This window comes from Loxodonta africana, chromosome 3 (genome assembly GCF_030014295.1).
Source record: "Loxodonta africana isolate mLoxAfr1 chromosome 3, mLoxAfr1.hap2, whole genome shotgun sequence".
In the NCBI taxonomy this organism is placed as follows: domain Eukaryota; kingdom Metazoa; phylum Chordata; class Mammalia; order Proboscidea; family Elephantidae; genus Loxodonta; species Loxodonta africana.
Window position 1 is genome coordinate 9,165,577 of NC_087344.1, and position 21,568 is coordinate 9,187,144.

General features: G+C 48.2%; 1 protein-coding gene across 1 annotated transcript in view; it reads right to left on the reverse strand.

The window, feature by feature from the left end:
• Positions 1–380: 380 nt before the first annotated feature.
• Positions 381–21,568, reverse strand: part of ACSBG2 (acyl-CoA synthetase bubblegum family member 2) — a 63,561-nt gene continuing 42,373 nt past the window's right edge. Inside the window, exons 7-16 of the mRNA XM_010601033.3 lie at positions 21,356–21,439; positions 18,033–18,182; positions 16,628–16,804; positions 11,571–11,752; positions 11,225–11,458; positions 7,806–8,023; positions 6,694–6,833; positions 5,595–5,841; positions 3,446–3,554; positions 381–1,422 (exon numbers count right to left, since the gene is read on the reverse strand). Coding sequence (XP_010599335.2) covers positions 3,481–3,554; positions 5,595–5,841; positions 6,694–6,833; positions 7,806–8,023; positions 11,225–11,458; positions 11,571–11,752; positions 16,628–16,804; positions 18,033–18,182; positions 21,356–21,439 — 1,506 coding nt within the window. The 3' untranslated portion in view covers positions 381–1,422; positions 3,446–3,480. The remainder of the gene's footprint in view (positions 1,423–3,445; positions 3,555–5,594; positions 5,842–6,693; positions 6,834–7,805; positions 8,024–11,224; positions 11,459–11,570; positions 11,753–16,627; positions 16,805–18,032; positions 18,183–21,355; positions 21,440–21,568) is intronic.

Here is a 21,568-nt window from a genome sequence, read left to right on the forward strand (position 1 = left end):
GTAATTTAAAAATCCTGGTCTGGTACAGACAAACAGGCCAATGGAATGGAATTGAGAGTTCAGAAGTGAATCCATACATCTGTGGTCAACATTCCCAACAAAGGTGCTGAGCCCACTCAATGGGGAGTGAAGAGCCTCTTCAATCAGTGGTGCTGGGAAATCTGGATTTCCACACACAGTAGAAGGAATCAGGATCCCTGCCTCACACCATACACAAAAACCAATTCACAATGCATCAAGGACCTACATGCGAAAACTAAACCCATAAAATTCTCAGAAGAAAATGTAGTGGCGAGGCTGCGGGGCCTAGTTTTTAACAACGGGCTATCGGCTGTGACAACAAAAGCAAGAGTAGCATAAGACAGAATAGATAAACGGTGCCTTGTAAAAATTAAATGCCTTTATTCATCGAAGGTCTTTATCAACAAAGCGAAGAGACAACCTAGAGTCTGGGAGAAAATTGTCAACAACCATATATCTGATAAGGGTTTAATCTCCAAAATACAGACCCTTCAGGGACGCTGGAAGTTTTGTTTCTGTTCTTATGGTGGGCTGTCCCTCTCTGGGCTGAGAGATGTTTCCCTCTACCCCTCAGTATTCTTTCAGGAACCAACACTGTGGATATACCGTACCAGCCTTGGACTGCTCACACATGGACTGCCGAGTGAGAGAGGAATACACTTTTTTTGAGCCTTTACAGAAAAACTCATCCCTAAGGTGGAAATTAGTCAAGAGTCACACCGGATAGCCTAGACTGATGGGGTACTGAAGCAGTAAACGCTAACCCTTAATAAGGGCTTTTGGTGTCATGATACCACTTCCGGTACATCCTGGCCACCCTGGGAAGTGGGCTCTATTTTCATAGGTTAGAACTCCCTGAGACCCAGAAGGCTGACATCGCACACAGCTACTCAGAACTCAAACCTGGAACTGATTTCAAAGTCTGAGCTTCTGGTTGCTGCACACAACAAAGGACAAAATGTCCCCATCTCACCAAAACTCAGGACGTGGGACACGCACAAGCTTTATTCTCAGAACTTATTGGGAGAGTATCCAAGTGGCATCCGGGCAGGTAGTGGGCTTGGGGGCACAGTTCTTCCGGCGTGTGGAGGCTTTTCTTTCTTTCTAGAGTCCGAATAAGCCCTCCGAGGAGACCAAACAATCCAGTTGGAACCCATAAAGATCAGATCTTTCTTCTAAAACAGGAAATTTGATGTAGACTTCCCAATAAATACCCCTGGGAGCGGCACGTTGATGGTTCATATGAGCTCAAAGACCTATGATGATTCTATTCCTTTGAAAGGTGTGGCAGGTCCCACTGGGAGATCTCTTCAACAGCTCAGCAATCAAGCAACAGACCCACTGAGAACTCAGCTTCTGAAAAACCAGAAGCAGTAAAGCGTGTGTTGCAGTGGGGTCTTCCTGTTTGAGGCCGGAGGAAGACAAGACAAACACAAGTTATCACATGGGGAGCCTTGTATTACGTATATTCATTCTTTGAAACCCCACAGTTACCGTAAGATGAAAATACTCCCTAATGAACTGACCCGTTAACCAATGGGTCCTCGCTCAAGAATACCTCCCCGATGACCTTGAAACCAGCCCTGTCTAATAGCAATGGCATATGAAGCAGTAGCAGGAGAGACTGGTAGGAAATTGTGCAGCGGGCTTCCCAGCCCACGGAGCGAGCAAGCTGAGGGCCTGGGGTGCCTCTGGGGACTTGCTGGCAGAGGGCTAGGGCCAGAGAGAGGGGCGCCTGCGAGCACGGCTGAGAAGAGGCCATCCTGGTGGAAGAACTGTATCCTGAGTGTTCCTGAGCCTGTGTGTTTAACCTGTTGCTTCCCTAATAAACCCCATAATTACCAGGAAAAAAAGAAATGGCATATAAGCCACCTAAGCCGTTCAAACTTTTCTAGTAGCCACGTTAAAAAAAAAAAAAAAAAAGTAAAAAGGAACCAGGGAAATTTATCTTCATAATTTATCTCATCCAGTATATCCAAAATGTTCCGTTTTAACGTGTATTCAGTATGTTGTTAGTTGCTGTCCAGTCGATTCTGACTCACTACGACCCCATGTGTGCAGAGTAGAACTGTGCTCCACAGGGTTTTCAAGGCTGTGACCTTTGGGAAACAGATTGCCAGGCCTGTCTTCTGAGGCACCCCTGGGTGGGTTCCAACCGCCAGCCTTTTGGCTAGTAGTCGAGAGCTTAACTGTTGGTGCCACCTAGGGACTCCGTATGCAATATAAAAAATATTAAGGGGATATTTTACTGAGACTTCAAAATCTGGTGTGTGTTTTACGTTTACGGCGGCTGCTGTATTGGACAGCGCGGGTCTACAGGGTCCACCTCCCACCCCTGTGTCAACGTCAGGTGGCCTCTCGCTCAACTGCCAAGTGAAATTGGAAATCTTGCCATCGATGCGGACTTTCTTGGGGTTGATGAATGGGATGCGTTCAACTCCTGGGCTGGCTCCCAAGCCACTGACAGATGAGAGTGTGGAGGAGTTGAGCCAGTTAATGATGGGAGTCAAGAAGAGGGACATGGCTGGCGGCTGGGGTGCCAGGAGGGAATGGTTTGATTATCAGAGGGTTACACCTGGCATAACTGAAAGACATGCTCCGCACTCTGTTCCTGCACTGCACACCTGGCCGGGTTCCAGAAAAGTCTTGGCGGCTCCTTGTGAACATGACGTGGGGGGAGAGGGAAGACGGGCTGGGTGAGGGAGGTCAAGATGCCACTTCGCACCATCTCCCCTGTGATGGGCCAAAACACCTGACTCCTTGGGTTCCCGACAAGTGGCACCCATCAAAGCTTCTGACAAAAGGCCTTCCCCAAGCAAGCCACAATGGAGCATTTTGTTGTTGCATGAAAACCTCTGGTCCCGGCTGGGAAAACCGCTGCCCTACCTCCCTGACTAAAGCAGAGGCGGGAGGACAGCTAACACGGTGGGTGAGTGATCACAGAGGAGTCCGACTGCCCCACCAGTGCCCCGTGGAGAGCGCCCGAGGCGAGGCCGCACGCTACTCAGAGTCCGCTGCAACTGAGCACGTGTGTGCGTGTGTGTGTTCGCGTTGAGTGTGTGTGTGTTTGCGTGTGTGAGGGTGTGTATGTTTGTGTATGTGAGTGTAAATGCAAGATTGTGTGTGGGTATGTGTGTTTGTGTGTGTTCGCATGTGGGTATACGTGAGTTTGTGTGAGTGTGCGTATATGCAAATATGAGTGTGTGTGAACGTGAGTGTGTATATGTGAGTGGGTGTAAGTGTGTGAGTGTATGTTTGTGTGAGTATAAGTGTGTGAATGTGTGTTTCTGAGTGTATGTGTAAGTATCAGGGTGAACATGTGAGCTTATGTGTCGGGCCCCTGAACTTCCACTCCCAGCCGGCGCCACACAGAGCCCCCCTCTGTCGTCCTCACTCCCCGCAAAGCCCAGCAGCCCCATCTCACCGTTCCGGCAGCCACGAGCAGGTCCGCCCGGGAAGTCAGTGGTATAAGTTATAGATTTGCTGTTTGTATTTCTCAGTAACGAAATATCTCTTGACCTTTGCCGTTGGACCTATCAATAAAGGAGACAGTGGTTCAGCGGTGGAGGTAAACTACAATTCTACACACCCCGCACGTTACCCGGCAGCTGGGCCCAGCGAGCAGGGCCGGGCTGGGCGGCCGGCTCCACTGTTGACGTCCTGGGAGTGCCATTTCCGCCACCCACGTCTGGGTGTAATGTCAGAACCTCCACTCCATGTCGGGCTGAGGGGAGGACTCTGAGACCTCTGTGCCTGGGACAGACGGCGCACCCAACACAAGGAGAAACGTTGCCAACCCCCACACTTCCTCCAGCTTCCCACGAGGAGATGGGGCTCGGGAGGGTGAGCCCCTCTCAGGCCACCCAGCAAGGGTGTGGTAGAATCCAGACTCTCAGTTGCTGGGTCCCCAGGTGGCCTGGACCCCCTTGAGGTGTCCTCAAACCTCATGAAGACCGCGCCTCCAACTTACAGAGGAAAAGACCAAGACTCAGAAGAACAATTCTCATGTGGGGAAGTGAACCCAGGCTGTTCAGAGCCATACGCTTCTCCTCACTCCAACCCCACCAATCCACACTCCCCAACTGCAGCCAAGCACCAAGAGCAAGCCCCAGGAAGCACACTGATAGAATCCAGCGGGCTTTACATCTCCACCTGGAGTGAGTCCTTCTCTCCTGGGGAAGGGCAGCGGGGCAGGCAAAAATAAGCTAATGTTGTTGCTGGGTGCCGTGAGTGGACTCTGACTTATAATGGCTGCACGGGACAGGGTGGAACTGCCCCTTAGAGTTTCCTATGCTGTCATCTTTATGAAAGTAGATTGCCAGGTCTTCATCCCGCAGAGCTGCTGGGTAGGGCTCGAACCACCAACCTTAGCAGTCGAGCACTTAACCACTGCACCACTAGGGCTGTCTCTCTCTTTATATGTATGTATCTATATATATATATATAATTGGTTATTTAGCTAATTGATTCTGTGTCTGCATGTGTGTGTATATGTACATATATAAAACCAAAACCAAACCTGTTGCCGTCGAGTCAATTCTGACTCCTAATGACCCTATAGGACAGAGTAGAACTGCCCCATAGGGTTTCCAAGGGGCGGCTGGTGGATTCAAGCTGCTCACCTTTTGGTTAGCAGCCAAGTTCTTAACCACTGTGCCACTAGGACTCCGATATATGTATACACACACACATATATATATATACCTTATTGGTTCTGTATCTACCTTATCGATTCTCTGTGTGTGTGTATAGATATGTATGTATGTATGTTATCTTATTGGTTCTCTATCTTATTGATGATTTTGTGTGTGTACCTGTGTGTGTATATATATATCTTATTGCTTCTGTCTATACAGCTATATGTTGTTTGTTGTTAGGTGCCATCGAGTAGATTCTGACCCAGAGACGGCACGTGACAGAGTAGAACAGCCCCATAGGGTTTCCTAGGCTGTAATCGTTACGAGAACAGGTTGCGAGGGCTTTCTTCTATGGAGCCACTGGTGGGTTCAAACGGCCAGCCTTTCAGTTAGCAGCCAAGTGTTTAACCATTGCACCACTAGGGCTCCTTTATAGGTAGAATAAGTTTCTATTGCAATGTGTTATGGTGGAAAGAAGGCAGGGTGACATATGAAGGGTGGTGGTCAGGGAAGGCTTCTCTGAGGAAGTGGCCTTTAGGGTCAGACCTAGACACTGAGGAGGAGCCAGCCAGGCGAAGAACTAAGGGGAGGAGCATGCCAGGCAGAGGGAACAGCCAGTGCAAATGCCCTGTGGTCTGAAGAGTTGGAGGAACCATGAGGTATGTGTGTGGTGGGGGCAGGGTACATGGAAAGGAGGAGGCAGCAAGAAAGATCAAAGGAGTCGGGGTTTTATGCTGAAAGTCGGGGACATGGCTGCCCTGGGGAGAAGGGACTGTGTGATGGGGAGGTGGACAGTTAGCTGTAGATAGCGGTGTCCCTCTGGTCTCTGCTGGCCCACAGGTCCAGCGAAAAGGGTGTGTCTGCTCAGAGTCCAAGTGGCCCCAGATGCTGGGGAGGGACAGTCCCCAAGGGCCACCAGCCTGCTGGCCTGCTCACCTAGCTCTCCGCCAGCAATGGTAAAGTCCTTCTCCAAGATGACCCACTTCTGAATCTTCTGAGCGTTGGAGACAGCCACCTCATTCACCTCGTTTATGCCTTTCTGGATTGCTGTGTAGACATGGGGGTCTTGATGCTGCAGGATCTCCGTCACGGTGGATGCCTGGCTGCCCACGTGCCGGCAGAAACTGATGGCCTCTGAGGACAGCCTGTCCAGCAGCTCTCCGCTCTTTGGGTCGACCTCGCACTGCCGGGGAAGACCACTGTCAGTACACCCAGGGCCAACACACACTCCCCATCCAGCCCCCAGGCCCTGAAGACCAAGAAGTAGGTCCTCGTCTGCTGTGAGCATAATCTTATGGACTGAATTGGGTCCCCCCAAAAATACGTATTGGAATCCTAACTTCTATACCTGTGGATGTAATCCCACCTGGGGTAGGGTTTTCTCTGTTTATGTTAATGGGATCTTATCAGTGTAGGATGGGTCCTGAGCCAATCACTTTTGAGACATAAAAAAGAGCAGATCAGTTATAAAACAGAGAGGCAGACAGAGATGGGGGAAGATAGATGTCACGTCAATGGAGATCTCCAAGGAACCGAGGAACAGAACCTGAGAAGAGACAAGGACCTTCCCCCAGAGCCAGCAGACAGCCTTCCCCTAGAGCCATTGCCCTGACTTCAGACTTCTAGCCTCCTAAACTGTGAGAAAATAAATTTCTGTTTGTTAAAGCCCCCCACGTGTGGTACGTCTGTTACGCAGCACTAAGAAACTAAGACGAAACTGACAACAGCAACTGGAAAGGTCAGACAGGAAGCTTAGGGGGCAGTGAGTTTACGTTAATGGCGGAGGGACAATCTGGAAAATGAGGGTAAAAATGGCTGCACAACTTGAAGAATGTGATCAGTGTCGCTGAGCTGTACACATAGAAACTGTTCAATTGGTGTACGCTCTGCTGTGTATACTCTCAACAACAACAACAAAAATAAGTCATTAAAAGCACCAAAGAAGTAGGTCTTGAACCAGCTGCTGCGTCCTTCCCACGTGAGCCAACTGCAGGGTCTTTAGGAAAAGACCCAAGGTCCCCCAAGCCCATGTCACCTTCAGGGTCAGCAGCATGCTCAGAAACTTGGCCTTGTCTCCCACCAACATGGCATTACTGACGATGGGAATCTTCTCCTTGACCAAGTTCTCGATGGGAACGGGAGGCACATTTTCGCCGCCAGCAGTGATGAGCAGTTCTGGAAAAAAGCTGGGCTCAGCGTGGGCTCAGCCGCAGCAACACCAAACTCCCACCCCGCCAAGAATCGGATGGACAGATGTTGTTGGCAGGGACGCACTCTTAGAGATTAAATTGTAGCCCACCCCTCCCAAAATATGTGTTGGAATCCTGACCCCGATACCTGTGAATAGAGTCCCCAAACCTGCTGCTGTCGAGTCGATTTCGACTCAGGGCTGCCCTCTAGGACAGAGGAGAACTGCCCCATAGGGTTTTTAAGGAGTGGCTGGTGGATTCGAACTGCCGACCTTTTGGTTAGCAGCAGAGCTCTTAACCACTGCACCACCAGGGCTCCGGATAGAGTCCCTGGGTGGCACAAATGTTACACACAATGGAATACTGCTCAGCCATAAAGAGGAATGAAATCCTGGTGCACACCACAACGTGGACGAACCTCGACAACATCATGCTGAGCTAAGTCAGTCGCAGAAGGACAACTACTGTGTGATCGCCACTACATGAAATAAGCAATATCTGTTGGTGTCATTAAATGCCCTCGAGTCAGTTCCAACTCGTAGTGACCTCATGTGACAGAGTAGAACCACCCCGTAGTGTTTTCTTGGCAGCCATCTTCATAGGAGCAGATTGCCAGGCCTTTCTCCCTCGGAGCCACTGGGTGGACTCGAACCACCAACCTTTCAGTTAGCAGCTGAGCGCATAACCAGTGCACCACCAGGGCTCCGTAAGCAAATGCATAGAAACCAAATATTATTACTGGTTTTTTACAGGGGTGGGGGGCGAGGGGAGTTCTTGCTTGGGGGGTACTGAGTTTATGTTCACGGTGGTGGAATGATTTGGAAACGGATAGAGAGTCTGGTGGCACGACAGGAAGGATGTGATCAGTGTCACTGCATCAAAAATGTGGCACTTGTTGAACAAGCTAGGGGTGGACCTGCGGCAGGAAGCCCCTCCCCGGCCTGCGCAGCCCTGGTACCTTTGATCCGGCCGGTGATGTAGAGGAAGCCCTGACTGTCCATGCGGCCCAAGTCCCCCGAGTGCAGCCAGCCGTCCTCGTCAATGACCTCCTTGGTGGCGTCCTCCCTTTCCAGGTAGCCCATGAAGACATGGCGGCCCCAGAAGCAGACCTCGCCGACACCGTCCTTGTCCGGCTGGTACAGCATGTTCTTGCAGCCACTCAAGATTTTCCCGCAACTGCCGGGCCACCAGAGGGGCACGTTATGGGCTGAATGGTGTCCCTCCAGATACGTGCTGTAAAATCCTAGCCCCTATCCCTGTGGTTAAGGAGCCCCAGTTGCACAGTGGCTAATGACTCAGCTGCTAACCCAAAGGTTTGAACCCACCAGCCGCTCCGTGGGAGAAAGATGGTGGTAGTCTGCTTTGGTAAAGATTACACTCTTGGAAATGCTATGAGGCTACTCTGTTCTATAGGGTGGCTGAGCCGGAATTGACTGGACAGCAGTGGGTTTGGTCTGGGCTATACCTGCGGTTATAACCCCATTTGGGAATGGGTTTTCTTTGTTATGTTAATGAGGCAGTATTAGTGCAGGGTGGGTTTTGAGTTAAGCTCTTTTGAGATACAGGCAGTTCCCGGGTTACGACCCTCCGACTTATGTACAACCCGTAGTTACAAAACGACTCCCTAAAGCCTATGATATTAAAATTTCGAGGTACAGATAATGGTTCCTAATAACAAACAGGTGCTACTTTGTGACACAAAAGGAAACATCATTACTGTATATTATGTTAATGGAAACCCTGGTGGCGTAGTGGTTAAGTGCTACGGCTGCTAACCAAAAGGTCGGCAGTTTGAATCCGCCAGGCGCTCCTTGGAAACTCTACGGGGCCGTTCTGCTCTGTCCTCTAGGGTCGCTATGAGTCGGAATCGACTCAACAGCAGTGGGTTTAGTTTTGGGTATTATGTTAAAGATGTTTTAGTGTATCTGGCAGTGTTCCTTTAATGGTTTTTATGCATAGAAAGGTACACCATATCCTGTATACTAAGACAAACATTTGACTAACTGACGTTGAACCATACCTAGCTGTTCTGACTTACGTACAAATTCGACTTAAAGACAGGATCAGGAATGGAACTCTTTTGTAATCTGGGGACTGCCTGTATGGTGAAATTGTTGAGAGCCAGAACGCAAAGGGGCTGCCTTGTATTACCAGGTCTCAAAAGTTTTCTGCCTTTGACAGGGTGCAACCTTACCACTTTTCTATCGCTATTTGTGGAAAATATTTGAGTTTTCCCTCTTTGACAGGTTTCCGCCTTAGAAAGGTTCCAGCTTTCACAGGTTTTACTGTATGAAAGCGCAGATTAAGCAAGAAAGCACAAACAAAGGGGAAGATACACACTTTTGGGGGCTCTCCAAGGAACTGGGGAACAGAAGCTGAAAAGAGAAGCATTTTCCCCCAGAGCCGACAGAGAGAGAGAGCAAGTGAGCCTTTCCCTAGAGCTGGCACCCTGAATTTGGACTTTAGTCTCCTGAATTGAGAGAAAATAAATTTGTTTGTTAAAGCCACCTACCTGTGGTCTTTCTGTTACAGCAGCACTACATAACTAAGACAGGGAAGCTGAGGCACAAACAGACAAGGCCATCTGCCCAGGTCGGCCTGGATTTGTAGCCTGGGCTCCTAATACTGTGCTCAGCCGGCCAGGGCCAGGTCTGCTACCTTCTCCCTCTCCAGGACCCGTGGTCATAGTTGTTGTTGCTGGGTGCTGTTGCGTTGATTCCAACTCATGGCGCCTCCTTGCGACAGAGTAGAACTGCCTCATAGGGTTTTCTAGACTGTAATCTTTATGGGAGCAGATCATCAGGACTTCATCCTATGGAGCTGTTGGGTGGGTTCGAATCACCAACCTTTAGGGAAGCAGTCCAGCACAAACCATTTGCACTACCTAGAGACCTTGAATTTTATATGTTGTTGTTGAGGGCCGTTGAGTCGATTTTGACTCATGGTGACCCCATGTGACAGCAAAGAACTGCCCCACAGAGTTTTCTAGGCTGTAATCTTTTTGGGTGATTAACAAGAAGACCCTCAACAAGATGGATTGACATAGTGGCTACAATAACGGGCTCAAACATAGCAACAATTGTGAGGATGGCGCAGGACCAGGTAGTGTTTTGTTCTGTTGTACACAGGGTCACTATGAGTTAGAACCGACTTGACAACACCTAACAACAACGACAATCTGTATGGGAGCAGGTCCCCAGGTCTTTCTCTTCTGGAGCTGCTGGGTGGGCACAGGAGGCCCTCATGGTGTTTGTGGGATGAAATAGAGGGGAAGAGGTCAATCAAATAGGGCCAAGTCCCAAACGCTTTGTGAACAAAGAATCCCACTGGAGCTGCAGGTTGTTAGCGCCTTTACTTCCCCCTGTTCGGTGTTCTCTGACCAAGTGGGGCTTCCCACCGTCATGAAGATTTGGGGTTTGACGGCTGGAAAATGGGTCACTCGGGTGACACCAAGTCAGAGTCCACGTTGGCCCAGAGGCCCGTGTTATGGATTGAGTTACGTCTTCCCAAAAGTATGTGTTGGAGCCCTGGCCCTGTACACATGGATGGAACCTGGTTTGGGAATAGGGTTTTCTTTGTCGTGTGAACACAGCCATTATCCCTGTAGGGTGAATCCCAAACCTAATCGCTTCTGAGTGATATAAAGAGCAGCACAGACAGGAGCCCTGGTGGCGCAACGGTTAAGCAATTGGCTGCTAACCTAAAGGTAGGCGATTTGAACCCACCCAGCGGCTCCGTGGGAGAAAGACCTGGCGACCTAGTCCTGTAAAGATTAAAAACAAAACAAAACAAACTCATTGCCGTGGAGTCGATTCTAACTCACAGCAACCCTACAGGGCAGAGCAGAACCTCCCCACAGGGTTTCCAAGGAGTGGTCGGTGGATTCGAACTGCTGACCTTGTTGTTAGGAGCTGAGTTTTTAACCACTGCGTCACCAGGGCTCACCTGTAAAAATTACAGCCTAGGAAACCCTACGGGGCAGTTCTACTCTGTCACACAGGGTCTCTGTGAGTCAGAATCGATTTGACGACACCCAACAACTACAACAACAATATAGCCACAGAGACAAGGAAGCACAAACGGGGGAAGACAGATGGCCACATGGAGACTGCCAAGGACGCAGTAGCTCCAGGGTTTCAGAAGCTAAAAGAGACAAGGATCTTCCCCTAGAGCCAAGAGAGAGAGAGAGCCTTCCCCTGAATTCGGACTTCTGGCCTCAGGAACTGTGAGAAAATAGACTTCTGTTCTTTAGAGCCACCCACTTGCAGCATTTCTGTTACAACAGTGTTAGACAGCTTAGACACCCACCCAGCCATCTTCACCCTCTTGACCCCTCGTTGCTAGAGGACAGGGTCTGCCTGAGCGGGAGGCCAGTACCTGTGCGTCCTGTAGTTTTCACAGACAGCGACTGTGTGCGGCCCTGAGCTCTCGCTCATACCGTACATCTCGCCGATTGGGATGTCCAAGCTGAGGAAGAATTCGGAGGTCTCTGGGGTGAGAGGCGCAGCCCCGCTCACAAAAAGGTAGCAGCGGTCGAGGCCCAGGGCATTCCGGACTTTGTTGAACACAAGGGTCTTGGCCATGCGGTAGCTCATGGGCATGTCGTGTCCCCTGTGAAGGGTGCCAAGGACAGTTCAGCAACCTTGGAGCCCAAAGAGGGTTGATGGGACCCCACTGGAGAAGGCTGAGCCCCCCAGCCCTGCCCCCTGGACCCTCCACCTACCCCAACATCCTTTTGGTGTTGACCCGCAGGCCAGTGTTTCTCGCCCAGGTGAACACTTTCCTCTTCAAGGCTGTGGCCTTGGTAGTATTTTCCTTGATCTTCTCTTGCATCTTCTCCCAAATTCGGGGTACCCCCAAGAAGCAGGTAGGTCTCACTTGATGCAAAGTATTCACCAAGCTGCCCTGTGCAAGACAGCTGAGTCAGCCACACTGGCAGCCCCTGCCACCCCGCCAGCCCCTGTCACCCTGCCAGCCCCTGCAACCCTGCCCAACTCTGCTTGGGAGAACCTTTCTTTGGCTGAACGGACAAGGTGGGCTCTGGACCCAAGAGAACCCATCCATGCATGCATTGACAAGCGGCCAGTCTGATTTTTGCTCCCTCCCCAGGATTTGTTTATGCTGAGCCAAGAAAATACTATGGAGCACAGTTCTACTCCATAACACACTGGGTCACTGTGAGTCAGGATTGATTTGACAGCAGCTAATAACATCCATCAGCACAAACTGGTAAAATATTTTTGGGAGGCAACCTGACAGTGTTACCAACTTTTTTTTTTTTTTTTTTGCATAATTCCCTTTCTATCAACATTTTAAATGCAACCTAGAAATTTTACTTCTGTAGGTGAAGGAATTGAGAGGAATTGAGATACTCAGGTGCACAGAGAAGCAATATAGGATGTTCTGTGCAGCATTGTTTTGTAATAACATGGAAATAGTCTACATGTCCACACATGGTTAAAGAAACTGAGGTCCAAGCCTGCAGTGGAATATTATGCAACTGTGAAAAAGGATGCAAGATTCTTCCCTAAGTTCATCTCTACCAATTAGGGTTCAACGCAATCCGCATCAAAATCCAGGCAGGCTTTTTCATAAAAACTGACAGACTGATCCCTAAGTTTATATGGAAATGCAAATGACTTAGAATTGCTGAAACGGTTTTGGGAAAGAAGAATAAAATTGGAGGACTTACTACCTGATTTTTAAATGTAATATAAAGTAGGATGACCAACCGTCCTGGTTTGTCCAGAACTGAAGGGGTTCCCAGGTTGTGAAAGTTCCAGGCAAACCAGGATAAGTTGGTCATATTAATCATATATATATATATATATATATATATATATATATATATATATAAAATCATATTAATCAAGTCATTGTGGTTTTGACATAAGGATAGAGCTATAAATCAATGGAACAGGATAGAAAATCCAGAAGTGAAACCTTACATTTATGATCAATTGATTTTCAACAAAAGTGTGAGGAATTCAATAGAGGAAAGATATCCATATGCAAAAAAAAAAAAAAAAGAGCTTAGCTTAGACCCCCTACCTCACACCACACAGAAAATTAACTCAAAGTGGATCATAGTCCTAAAGGAAAGGGCTAAAACTAAAAGCCTTCTAGAAGGAAACAGAGAAGAAAATCTCTGTGACCTTGGAGTAAGCAATGATTTCCTAGGTATGACACCAAAAGCATAATCCAAAAAAAAAAAAAAATCAGACTTCACCAAAGTTAAACACTTTTGCTCTTCAAAAGATACTATTCAGGAAATGCAAAGTCAAGCCACAGAACCAGGAGAAAATATTTGCAAATCATATGCCTGATAAAGGAATTATAAGCAGAATATATAAAGAACTCTTAAAACTTAAAAATAACAAGACATATGACAAAATTTAAAAACAGAGAAAAGATGTGAACAGACATTTCACCAAAGAAGACATCAAAATGGCCAACAAGCCAATGAAAAGATGCTCAATGTCACTAGCCATCAGGGAAACGCAAATCAAAACCACAGTGAGATACCACCTCACACCCACTAGGATGGCCATAAGGAGCTGAACCTTTGGGCAGGAGGCTTGCTGGTGGAGTGCGGTGCCTCTGGGTACTTATTGGCAGAGCTAAAAGAGCTTTGTAACACTTTCCTGAGCAGGGCAGAGGCCGAGCCGAGGGGCCGAGGGCCAGAGAGAGACCTGTCTGCAGGCACAGTTGAGAAGAGGCTGTCCTGATCAAAGACCTGTATGCTGGGCTTTCCTGATCCTGAATTGTAACCTGTTGCTTCCCTAATAAATTCTGTAACTGTGAGCATGGTCTGTGAGTTCTGTGTGGCCATTGCAATGAATTAGCGAATGTAGCAGAGAAGTAAAGAGCGCCGTGGGAGGGACAGCTGGTGTCAGAATTGGTGAAAGGGCTGTGGGGTGGCGACATGTCCGACCTCTGCCTCACAGGGATCACCCTTGGGCTGTTCATGCTGACAATAATTCTCTTTCCCCTTGTGAAGTCAGAGGAGGTCAGACGCTGCCCCCGCCACGCCATTTTCACAGAACTAAGGAACAAGGAGGAGTCAGCCATGCAAACAACAGGAGAAAGAACCTTCTAGAAGGAAGTATGGAGGCCCTAAGACCTAGCCTACTTGATGGAAAGTGTGGGAGGTGAAATAATGGCTCTCGAAGACATCCGTGTCCTCACCCCTGGGACCTGTGGGTATGATACCTTATATGCAAAGAGAACTCTGCACCAAAAAAATTCACTGCTGTCAAGTCGATCCCGACTCATAGCAACCCTATAGGACAGAGTAGAACTGCCCCATAAGGTTTCCAAGGCTGTAATCTTTACGGAAGCAGACTGCCACATCTTTTCTCCTGCAGAGCGGCTGGTGTGTTGGAACTGCTGATCTTTCAGTTAGCAGCAGGGCACTTAACCGCTGTGCCACCAGGGCTCCGTTTGGGACCCCTGCACATAGGATTAATTAAGGATCATAAGATGGAGAGATTACCCTGGATTATCCAGATGGGTCCAATGTCAGCACCAGGATCCTTACGAATAAGGAGGCAAGAGGGTCAGAGAAAGAGAGATGATGATGGGAGGGGCAGGAGGGGGAAAGGAGAAGAGATACAGAGAGATGAAAGGGAGATTAGAATGACTGTTAGGGAAAACAAGAAAGATTAGAAAATTAGAGGGTTTATACAAAAGGCCCAATAGCCAGGTAAGAGGTGTTCCAGAATGAAAGAACAAAGAAAAGAGAGTGGAGGAAACAATCAAAGACATAATTCAAGAAAACCCCCAAACTCCCGGAACTGAAGCAGAAGTCACCACCCTGACAAGGCTCACTGGATGCCCCCAAATAATGAATTTTAAAAAGGGACCATAGGAAGAAATAGAATCAGAAACTTTAGAGAGAATGTAAAGATCTGAAAAGTACATGGAACAGGAAGAAAAAAAAAAATCCATCCATCTGATATTTATTGAGCATCTACTAGGTTCTGGGCACGATCCTAAGCATGGGAGAGACAAATGAAAACAAGAAAGACAAAGTTCTTGTCCCCAAGGTGGTGACGGTCTGGTGAATACACCGACAATAAATAAGTAAACTAAATGGTAGGTTCGAGATTCCAGAGAAAGGTCTGGCGATCTACTTCTGAAAAAAATCAGCCGTCGAAAACCCTGTGGAGCACAGTTCTACTCTGACACACATGGGTCACCATGAGTCGGGGCCGACTCATCAGCGACTGGGTTTTATATTTCTATCTATATATGTGCTCATGAGGAACCTGTACATGGATCAAGGGGCAGTGGTTGGGACAGAACAAAGGGATACTGATTGGTTTAAAGTCAGGAAAGGTGTGTGTCAGGGTTGTATCCTGTCACCATACCTATTCAATCTGTATGCTGAGCAAATAATCCGAGAAGCTGGACTATATGAAGAAGAACGGGGCATCAGGATTGGAGGAAGACTCATTAACAACCTGTGTTATGCAGATGACACAACTTTGCTTGCCGAAAGTGAAAAGGACTTGAAGCACTTACTGATGAAGATCAAAGACCACAGTCTTCAGTATAGATTACATCTCAACAGAAAGAAAACAAAAATCCGCACAACTGGACCAATGAGCAACATCATGATAAACGGAGAAAAGACTGAAGTTGTCAAGGATTTCATTTTACTTGGATCCACAATCAACAGCCATGGAAGCAGCAGTCAGGAAATCAAAAGACGCATTGCATTGGGTAAATCTGCTGCAAAGGACCTCTTCAAAGTGTTGAAGAGCAAAGATGTCACCTTGAAGACTAAGGTGCTCCTGACCCAAGCCATGGTATTTTCAATCACTTCATATGCATGTGAAAGCTGGACAATGAATAAGGAAGACCAAGGAAGAATTGAGGCCTTTGAATTGTGGTGTTGGCAAAGAATACTGAAAGTTTCATGGACTGCCAAAAGAATGAATAAATCTGTCTTAGAAGAAGTACAACCAGAATGCTCCTTAGAAGCAAGGATGGCAAGACTGTCTTACATACTTTGGACATGTTGTCAGGAGGGATCAGTCCCTGGAGAAGGACATCATGCTTGGCAGAGTACAGGGTCAGGAGAAAAGAGGAAGACCCTCAACGAGGTGGATTGATGCAGTGGCTGCAACAGTGAGCTCAAGCATGACAGCGATTGTAAGGATGGCGCAGGACCGGGCGGTGTTTCGTTCTATTGTGCACAGGGTGGCTATGAGTAGGAACCGACTCGACGGCACCTAACAACAGCAACAACATCTATATATGTGTGCTATACCCTGGCGGTGTAATGGCTAAGCACTCAGCTACTATCCGAAAGGTTGGTGGTTTGAACCCACCTGGCAGCTCCTTGGGAGAAAGGCCTGATGACCTGCTTCCTTAAAGGCTATCGCCTAGAAAACCCTGTGGGCAGTTCTCCTCTGTCGCATGGGGTCGTCAGGAGTCAGAATTGACTCGCTGGCACAAAACAACAACACATCTGTATATATACACACATACTTTAGGTATTATTCACATCTTAGTCTTAAATTGCTCAGTGTACAACCTACACAACCATGCATGGGTGCCCTGACTTGGATAAAGATAAAAGTTAAAAGAATGTGTCCAACTGTTTCAAATGCCATGAAGTAGGAGCACAAAAGGAGGACAGAGAAGGAAGCCCTAGAGCCCCAGAGAAGGGCTGTAACAAAATCTCTGTTACAGGAACGAAAGACCACCCCCCCACTCAGCCTGGGCTGCCCTGGAGGAGGCAGCAGGGCTCAGGCCTTCCCTCAGCCTTACCCTGAGCGCGTCTGGTTGAGCAAAGTAGGTAATGGCCCCGATCTTAATGGGGATCCACAGGTCCACCATCTGGGCTGCGATGTGACTGAGGGGCAGGTAGCTGACCACCACCTCCTGCTTCTCTGGGGCCAAGGATAGGCTGCAGTCCCTGGGCACTGCCCCAGCCGTCCACGTGATCTGCAACACAAGTTGGCTTTACTAGCCAGGGCGCCTTGCTGGAAGCCCATCGTAAATGCATTTATTGAGCTGACACTTCCAAAGCGCCTACTATGTGCCAGGCACTGCTCTTACACTCTGCACACATTGGGTCATTTCAACCTCCTTAGAACACTCTGGGGCTGCTACTACAATTCTCCTCATTTCACAGATGGGGAAACAGAGGCACAGAGTGACTGATGAGCTAGCCCGAGGCTTGGCAGAGCTGCAAAATGCAGCAGGCAGCTTCGTGGATTTGCAGAGCCTTGGTGGTGCAATGCTTAAATGCTTGGCTGCTAACTGAGCTGCTACAGGTTGGCGTTTCAAGCCAACCAGAGGATCTGCAGAAGAAAGACCTCACCGGGTCTGCTCCTGTAAAGATTACGGCCTCGAAAACCCTACGGGGCAGTTTTACTCTGTCACATGGGGCCGCGATGAGTCGGAATCAACTCGAGGGCATCCGGTGACAACGAAAACAGGGCCCAATAACGAGTCCTTGGGTGCACAAAAGGTTAAGGAGTTGGCTACTAATTGAAAGATTGGTGCTTTGAATCCAGCTGGAATTACCTCAGAAGAAAGGCCTGGCGATCTACTTCCAAAAGCTTTGAAACTCCTAGGAAGCTCGGTTCTACCCTGACACATATGGAGTTCCCACGAGTCAGAGTCAACTCGATGGCACCCAGTTTGGTTTCTGCTTTAGGGTCCGACAAGGAGTCCCTAGCTGTGCACACAGTTAAGCAGTTGGCTAAACCTAAACCAAATCCATTGCCCTTGATTCAATTCTGACTCATAGCGACCCTATAGGAAGGGGTAGAACTGCCCCATAGGGTTTCCAAGGAATGGCTGGTAGATTCGAACTGCCAACTTTTTGGTTAGCAGCCGAGCTCTTAGCCACTGAGCCACCAGGGCTCGAAGCCACTGAAAACCCTACAGAGCACCCTTCTACTCTGACACACTTGGGGTCACCATGAGTCGGAATGGACTCGACAACTAGTTTGGTTTGTTTTTTAGAGTCCAACAAAAAACCCTAGATTTCAGAAAGTCTGACTGAATTCTATATACTAGGCCCCAGAACTGTGTGCTAGACCCCATAACACTGCCCTGCCCCTGTAGGTCAAGAACAAAAAAGCCCAAAGGCCACTGCTCCAGAGAGAAAGGACTTTGGACGCTACCAAGTCCGCCATCATTGCTGGGTTGAGCGAGCACTTACATTGTCATGGCTCAGCATCACGCCCTTGGGGTGGCCTGTGGTCCCCGAAGTGTAGATAACCACAGCGCACTGATTGGCCTTCTGGCTCTCGATGATCTGGTCCAGCTGGGCGTCGGGAATGCTGTTGCCAAGTTCCATGAAATCATCCCACTGTGGAAAAAAAAGATAAGCTGAAGATGGGGAGCCAGGGGGCACTGGAATTCCTCTTCCTCAATGGGAAGATCCCTTGGTTTACATTCAGCTGTTAACCTAAAGGTTGGCATTTGAACCCACCCAGTGGCACCATTGAAGAAAGGCCTGGCAATCTGCTTCTGTGAAGATGGAACAGTTCTACTCTGTAACACATAAGGTCGCCGTTGAGTTGGAATCAACTTGTCGGCACCGGGTTTATTTGTTTGTTTAGGGTCCAACAAGGAGTGCCTGGGTGGTGCAAATGGTTAACAGGCTTGGCTACTAAATGAAAGGTTGGTAGTTTCAGCCCAATCAGAGCTGCCTAGAAAGATAGGCCTGGTGACCTACTTCTGAAAAAATCAGCCACTGAAAACCCTATGCAGCAGTTCTCCTCTGACACACATGGGTTCGCCATAAGTCGGGGTCAACGCGATGGCAATGGGTTTGATTTTTTGGTTACTCCGAGCTTGCCCCATCAGCTTTTCCTAAGGCACAATTCTCAGAATCGACTCAGTGGCGACAGGTCCAGTCTGGCCTACTGGCATCGAGTGGGTGGAGGTCAGGGGTGCTGCTCTACATTCTACAGTGCACAGGATGCCCCCCCCAACCAAGAATTATCCAACTTCAAATGCTGACGGCACCAAGGCTGAGAAACCTTGCTGTAAATGCCACTTCCAACAAAGGAATCACAAAAGTCATCCAGATCCCAGAGGTTGGTGCCATGTCCTATGGTGGTCACTTTTAACCTCTGAAAAGTCTTACTCAGTTGGTCGTTATCCTGGGATTAGTATTTCTTAAATCAAATCAAATCAAACCCACTGCTTTTGAGTCGATTCTGACTCATAGCGACCCTAAAGGACAGAGTAGAACTGTCCCATAGGGTTTCCAAGGCTGAAATCTTTATGGAAGCAGGCTGCCACATCTTTCTCCCACAGAGCGGCTGCGGGGTTTGAACCACCAACCTTTTGGTTAGCAGCCTAGTGCTTAACCACTATATCACCAAGGCTCCTCATCATTTATTTTGTTGCTGTTGAGAACGCACATAGAAAAACATACACCAATTCAACAATTTCTACATGTACAATTCAATGACATTGATCAAATTCTTCAAGTTGTGCGACTATTCTCATCCTCCTTTTCTGAGTTGTTCTTCCCCCATTAACAAAAACTCACTGCCCCCTGAGGTTTCCATCTAACCTTTCGAGTTGCTGTTGTCAATTTGATCCCATATAGATAGTTCTTAAAAGAGCACAGTGCTCAAGACAGACACTCTTTACTAGTTAAGCTAAACCATTGTTTGGTTTTAAGAAGACTTTCAGGGGATATTATTTAAATCGGCATTTCTGTTTTCTGAAAGGTGTAAAAAGGTAGTGAATATGTTGGATGGCCAGAAAGGGTCATTGCCACTTTCCTTCTCTCCCACTTGAGTGGAGGGAAAAACGAACTCCATGGCTTTTTAAGCCTTCTGATTTGACATTGGGGTTGAGTGTGTGATCTTGGCAAATTAACAGGTTTTGTCCTGGCCCCTCACAAGCTTCCTGCCCCGGCTTCTGTGAGATTACCCATGTATCTTTCTAAAACAAACAAAGCCCAACCCTCGCTTGGCTTAAATGGGGCCCCGTTGCTTGCGATCAAACACTTGCTGACTCTAAAAGTCCCTTGGCAGAATGTATTTTTCCAGATATGACTGTGACACTTATAGGCTCACACACTCTTTCAGAACCTTGTCCCTCCTCCGTTAAGAGGTGGAGTCTAATCCCAGTTATAACAATTGGTCTCTATTTGCCTGGAGCAACAGAGGAAGGAGAGCCAGGAATAGGAAGAGGAAATGAAATGCGTGCCTAATTGCTTCCGTAAACGAAAACCCCCTTTGCCATGTGACCAGAAGAACTGGATGGTGCCTGGTTACCATTACTGAACATTTTGGTCAGAGTTGATAGAGGAATCCTGATCAAAAGCGGGGAGATGTGGAACAGAACCCCAAATTCTAATGGAATCCAGACTTTCTAGAGCCATGATGGCTGGAAGTACCCCCAAAACTGTAGCCGTGAGATAATCTTTAAACCCTAAATCTTAAAGCAAAAAATTCCCCTGAAGTCTTCTTTAAACCAAAAAGTAGGTTAGTTTATTTAGTTAAGACGGTTTGCCTTGAACATCACACTGTTTTGAAGACTCATCTATACGGTTCAAACTGACAATTGCACCTGGAAATGGCAGATGGGAAATGTAGGGAGTTCATGTTAATGGGGGAGGAACAGTCCAGAAGAGGAAAGTAAGAATGGTTGCACAACTTGAAGAATGTAATCAATGTCACTGAACTGTACATACAGAAATTGTTGAATTGGTGTATGTTCTGCTGTGTATACTCTCAACAACAATAAAAGAAAAAAAAAAAAGAGGTGGAGTCTATGTCCCCTCGCCCTCGATGCCAGCAGGGCTTTTTGACTGCCTTGATGAGCAGAGTACGGCAGAATTAATGTTATGGGACTTCCAGGACTAGGTCAGAAAAGGTAAGGCAGCTCTCCCTTTCAAGGCCCTGTGGAGGGCTGAGGCACCGCAGGAGAAGAAACGCAGCTGTCCTGGCATCACTGTGCTAGAAAATCACTGCACAGATAGCGAAGGATGCTGGAGGAGCCCCAGCTACAGGGCCTGGACTAGAGTGAGGAGCGAGAGGCACTCACCACAGGTCCAAAGCTTACTATTTTACTAGTTGCCACTGAGCACGCTATGACTCACAGCAACGCCACGTGTGTCAGAGTAGAACTGTGCTCCATACGGTTTTCAATGGCTGTGAGGTTTCTGAAGTAGTTCATCAGGCCTTTCTTTCAAGGCACCTCCGAGTGGACTCCAATCTTCATGCCAGAATAAAGGGTCCCAAAGGCCCCGCCCACTTCCACTGCTCAAGGCTCATTTCTTTTTGCAAGGCCCCCCCACCATCTTTCAAGGCATCACCCACTCCCATCAACAGGTTCCAGATGCTTCTCTTGGGAGGCCCCGCCAACTTCCCCTTGCAAGGCCCCACACACTTCCTTTGAAAGACCACACCCACTTCCTTTGCCCTACCTGCTTCCTTTGAAAGGCCACACCCACTTCCCTTGCAAAGCCCCACCCACCTTTGCTGGCCCACCACCTTGCCCACCTCACCCACTTACAAAGTACAGGTTGTTGCTGCTCTCCTTCACTGGCTGCTTGTACTGGATGATCGCATTTAAGGTCTCCACCTTGTTCTGTGGAATCTGAAAAAAAGTTTGTGTGGGCCCCACAGCAATCCAGCCCTGGGAATGACTGAAGCTGGGTGTGAGTCCGAAGCTTCTCAGATGCCCTCTATTCTAGCAGATCCTCAGTCTCTTTTTCCTACCCACACT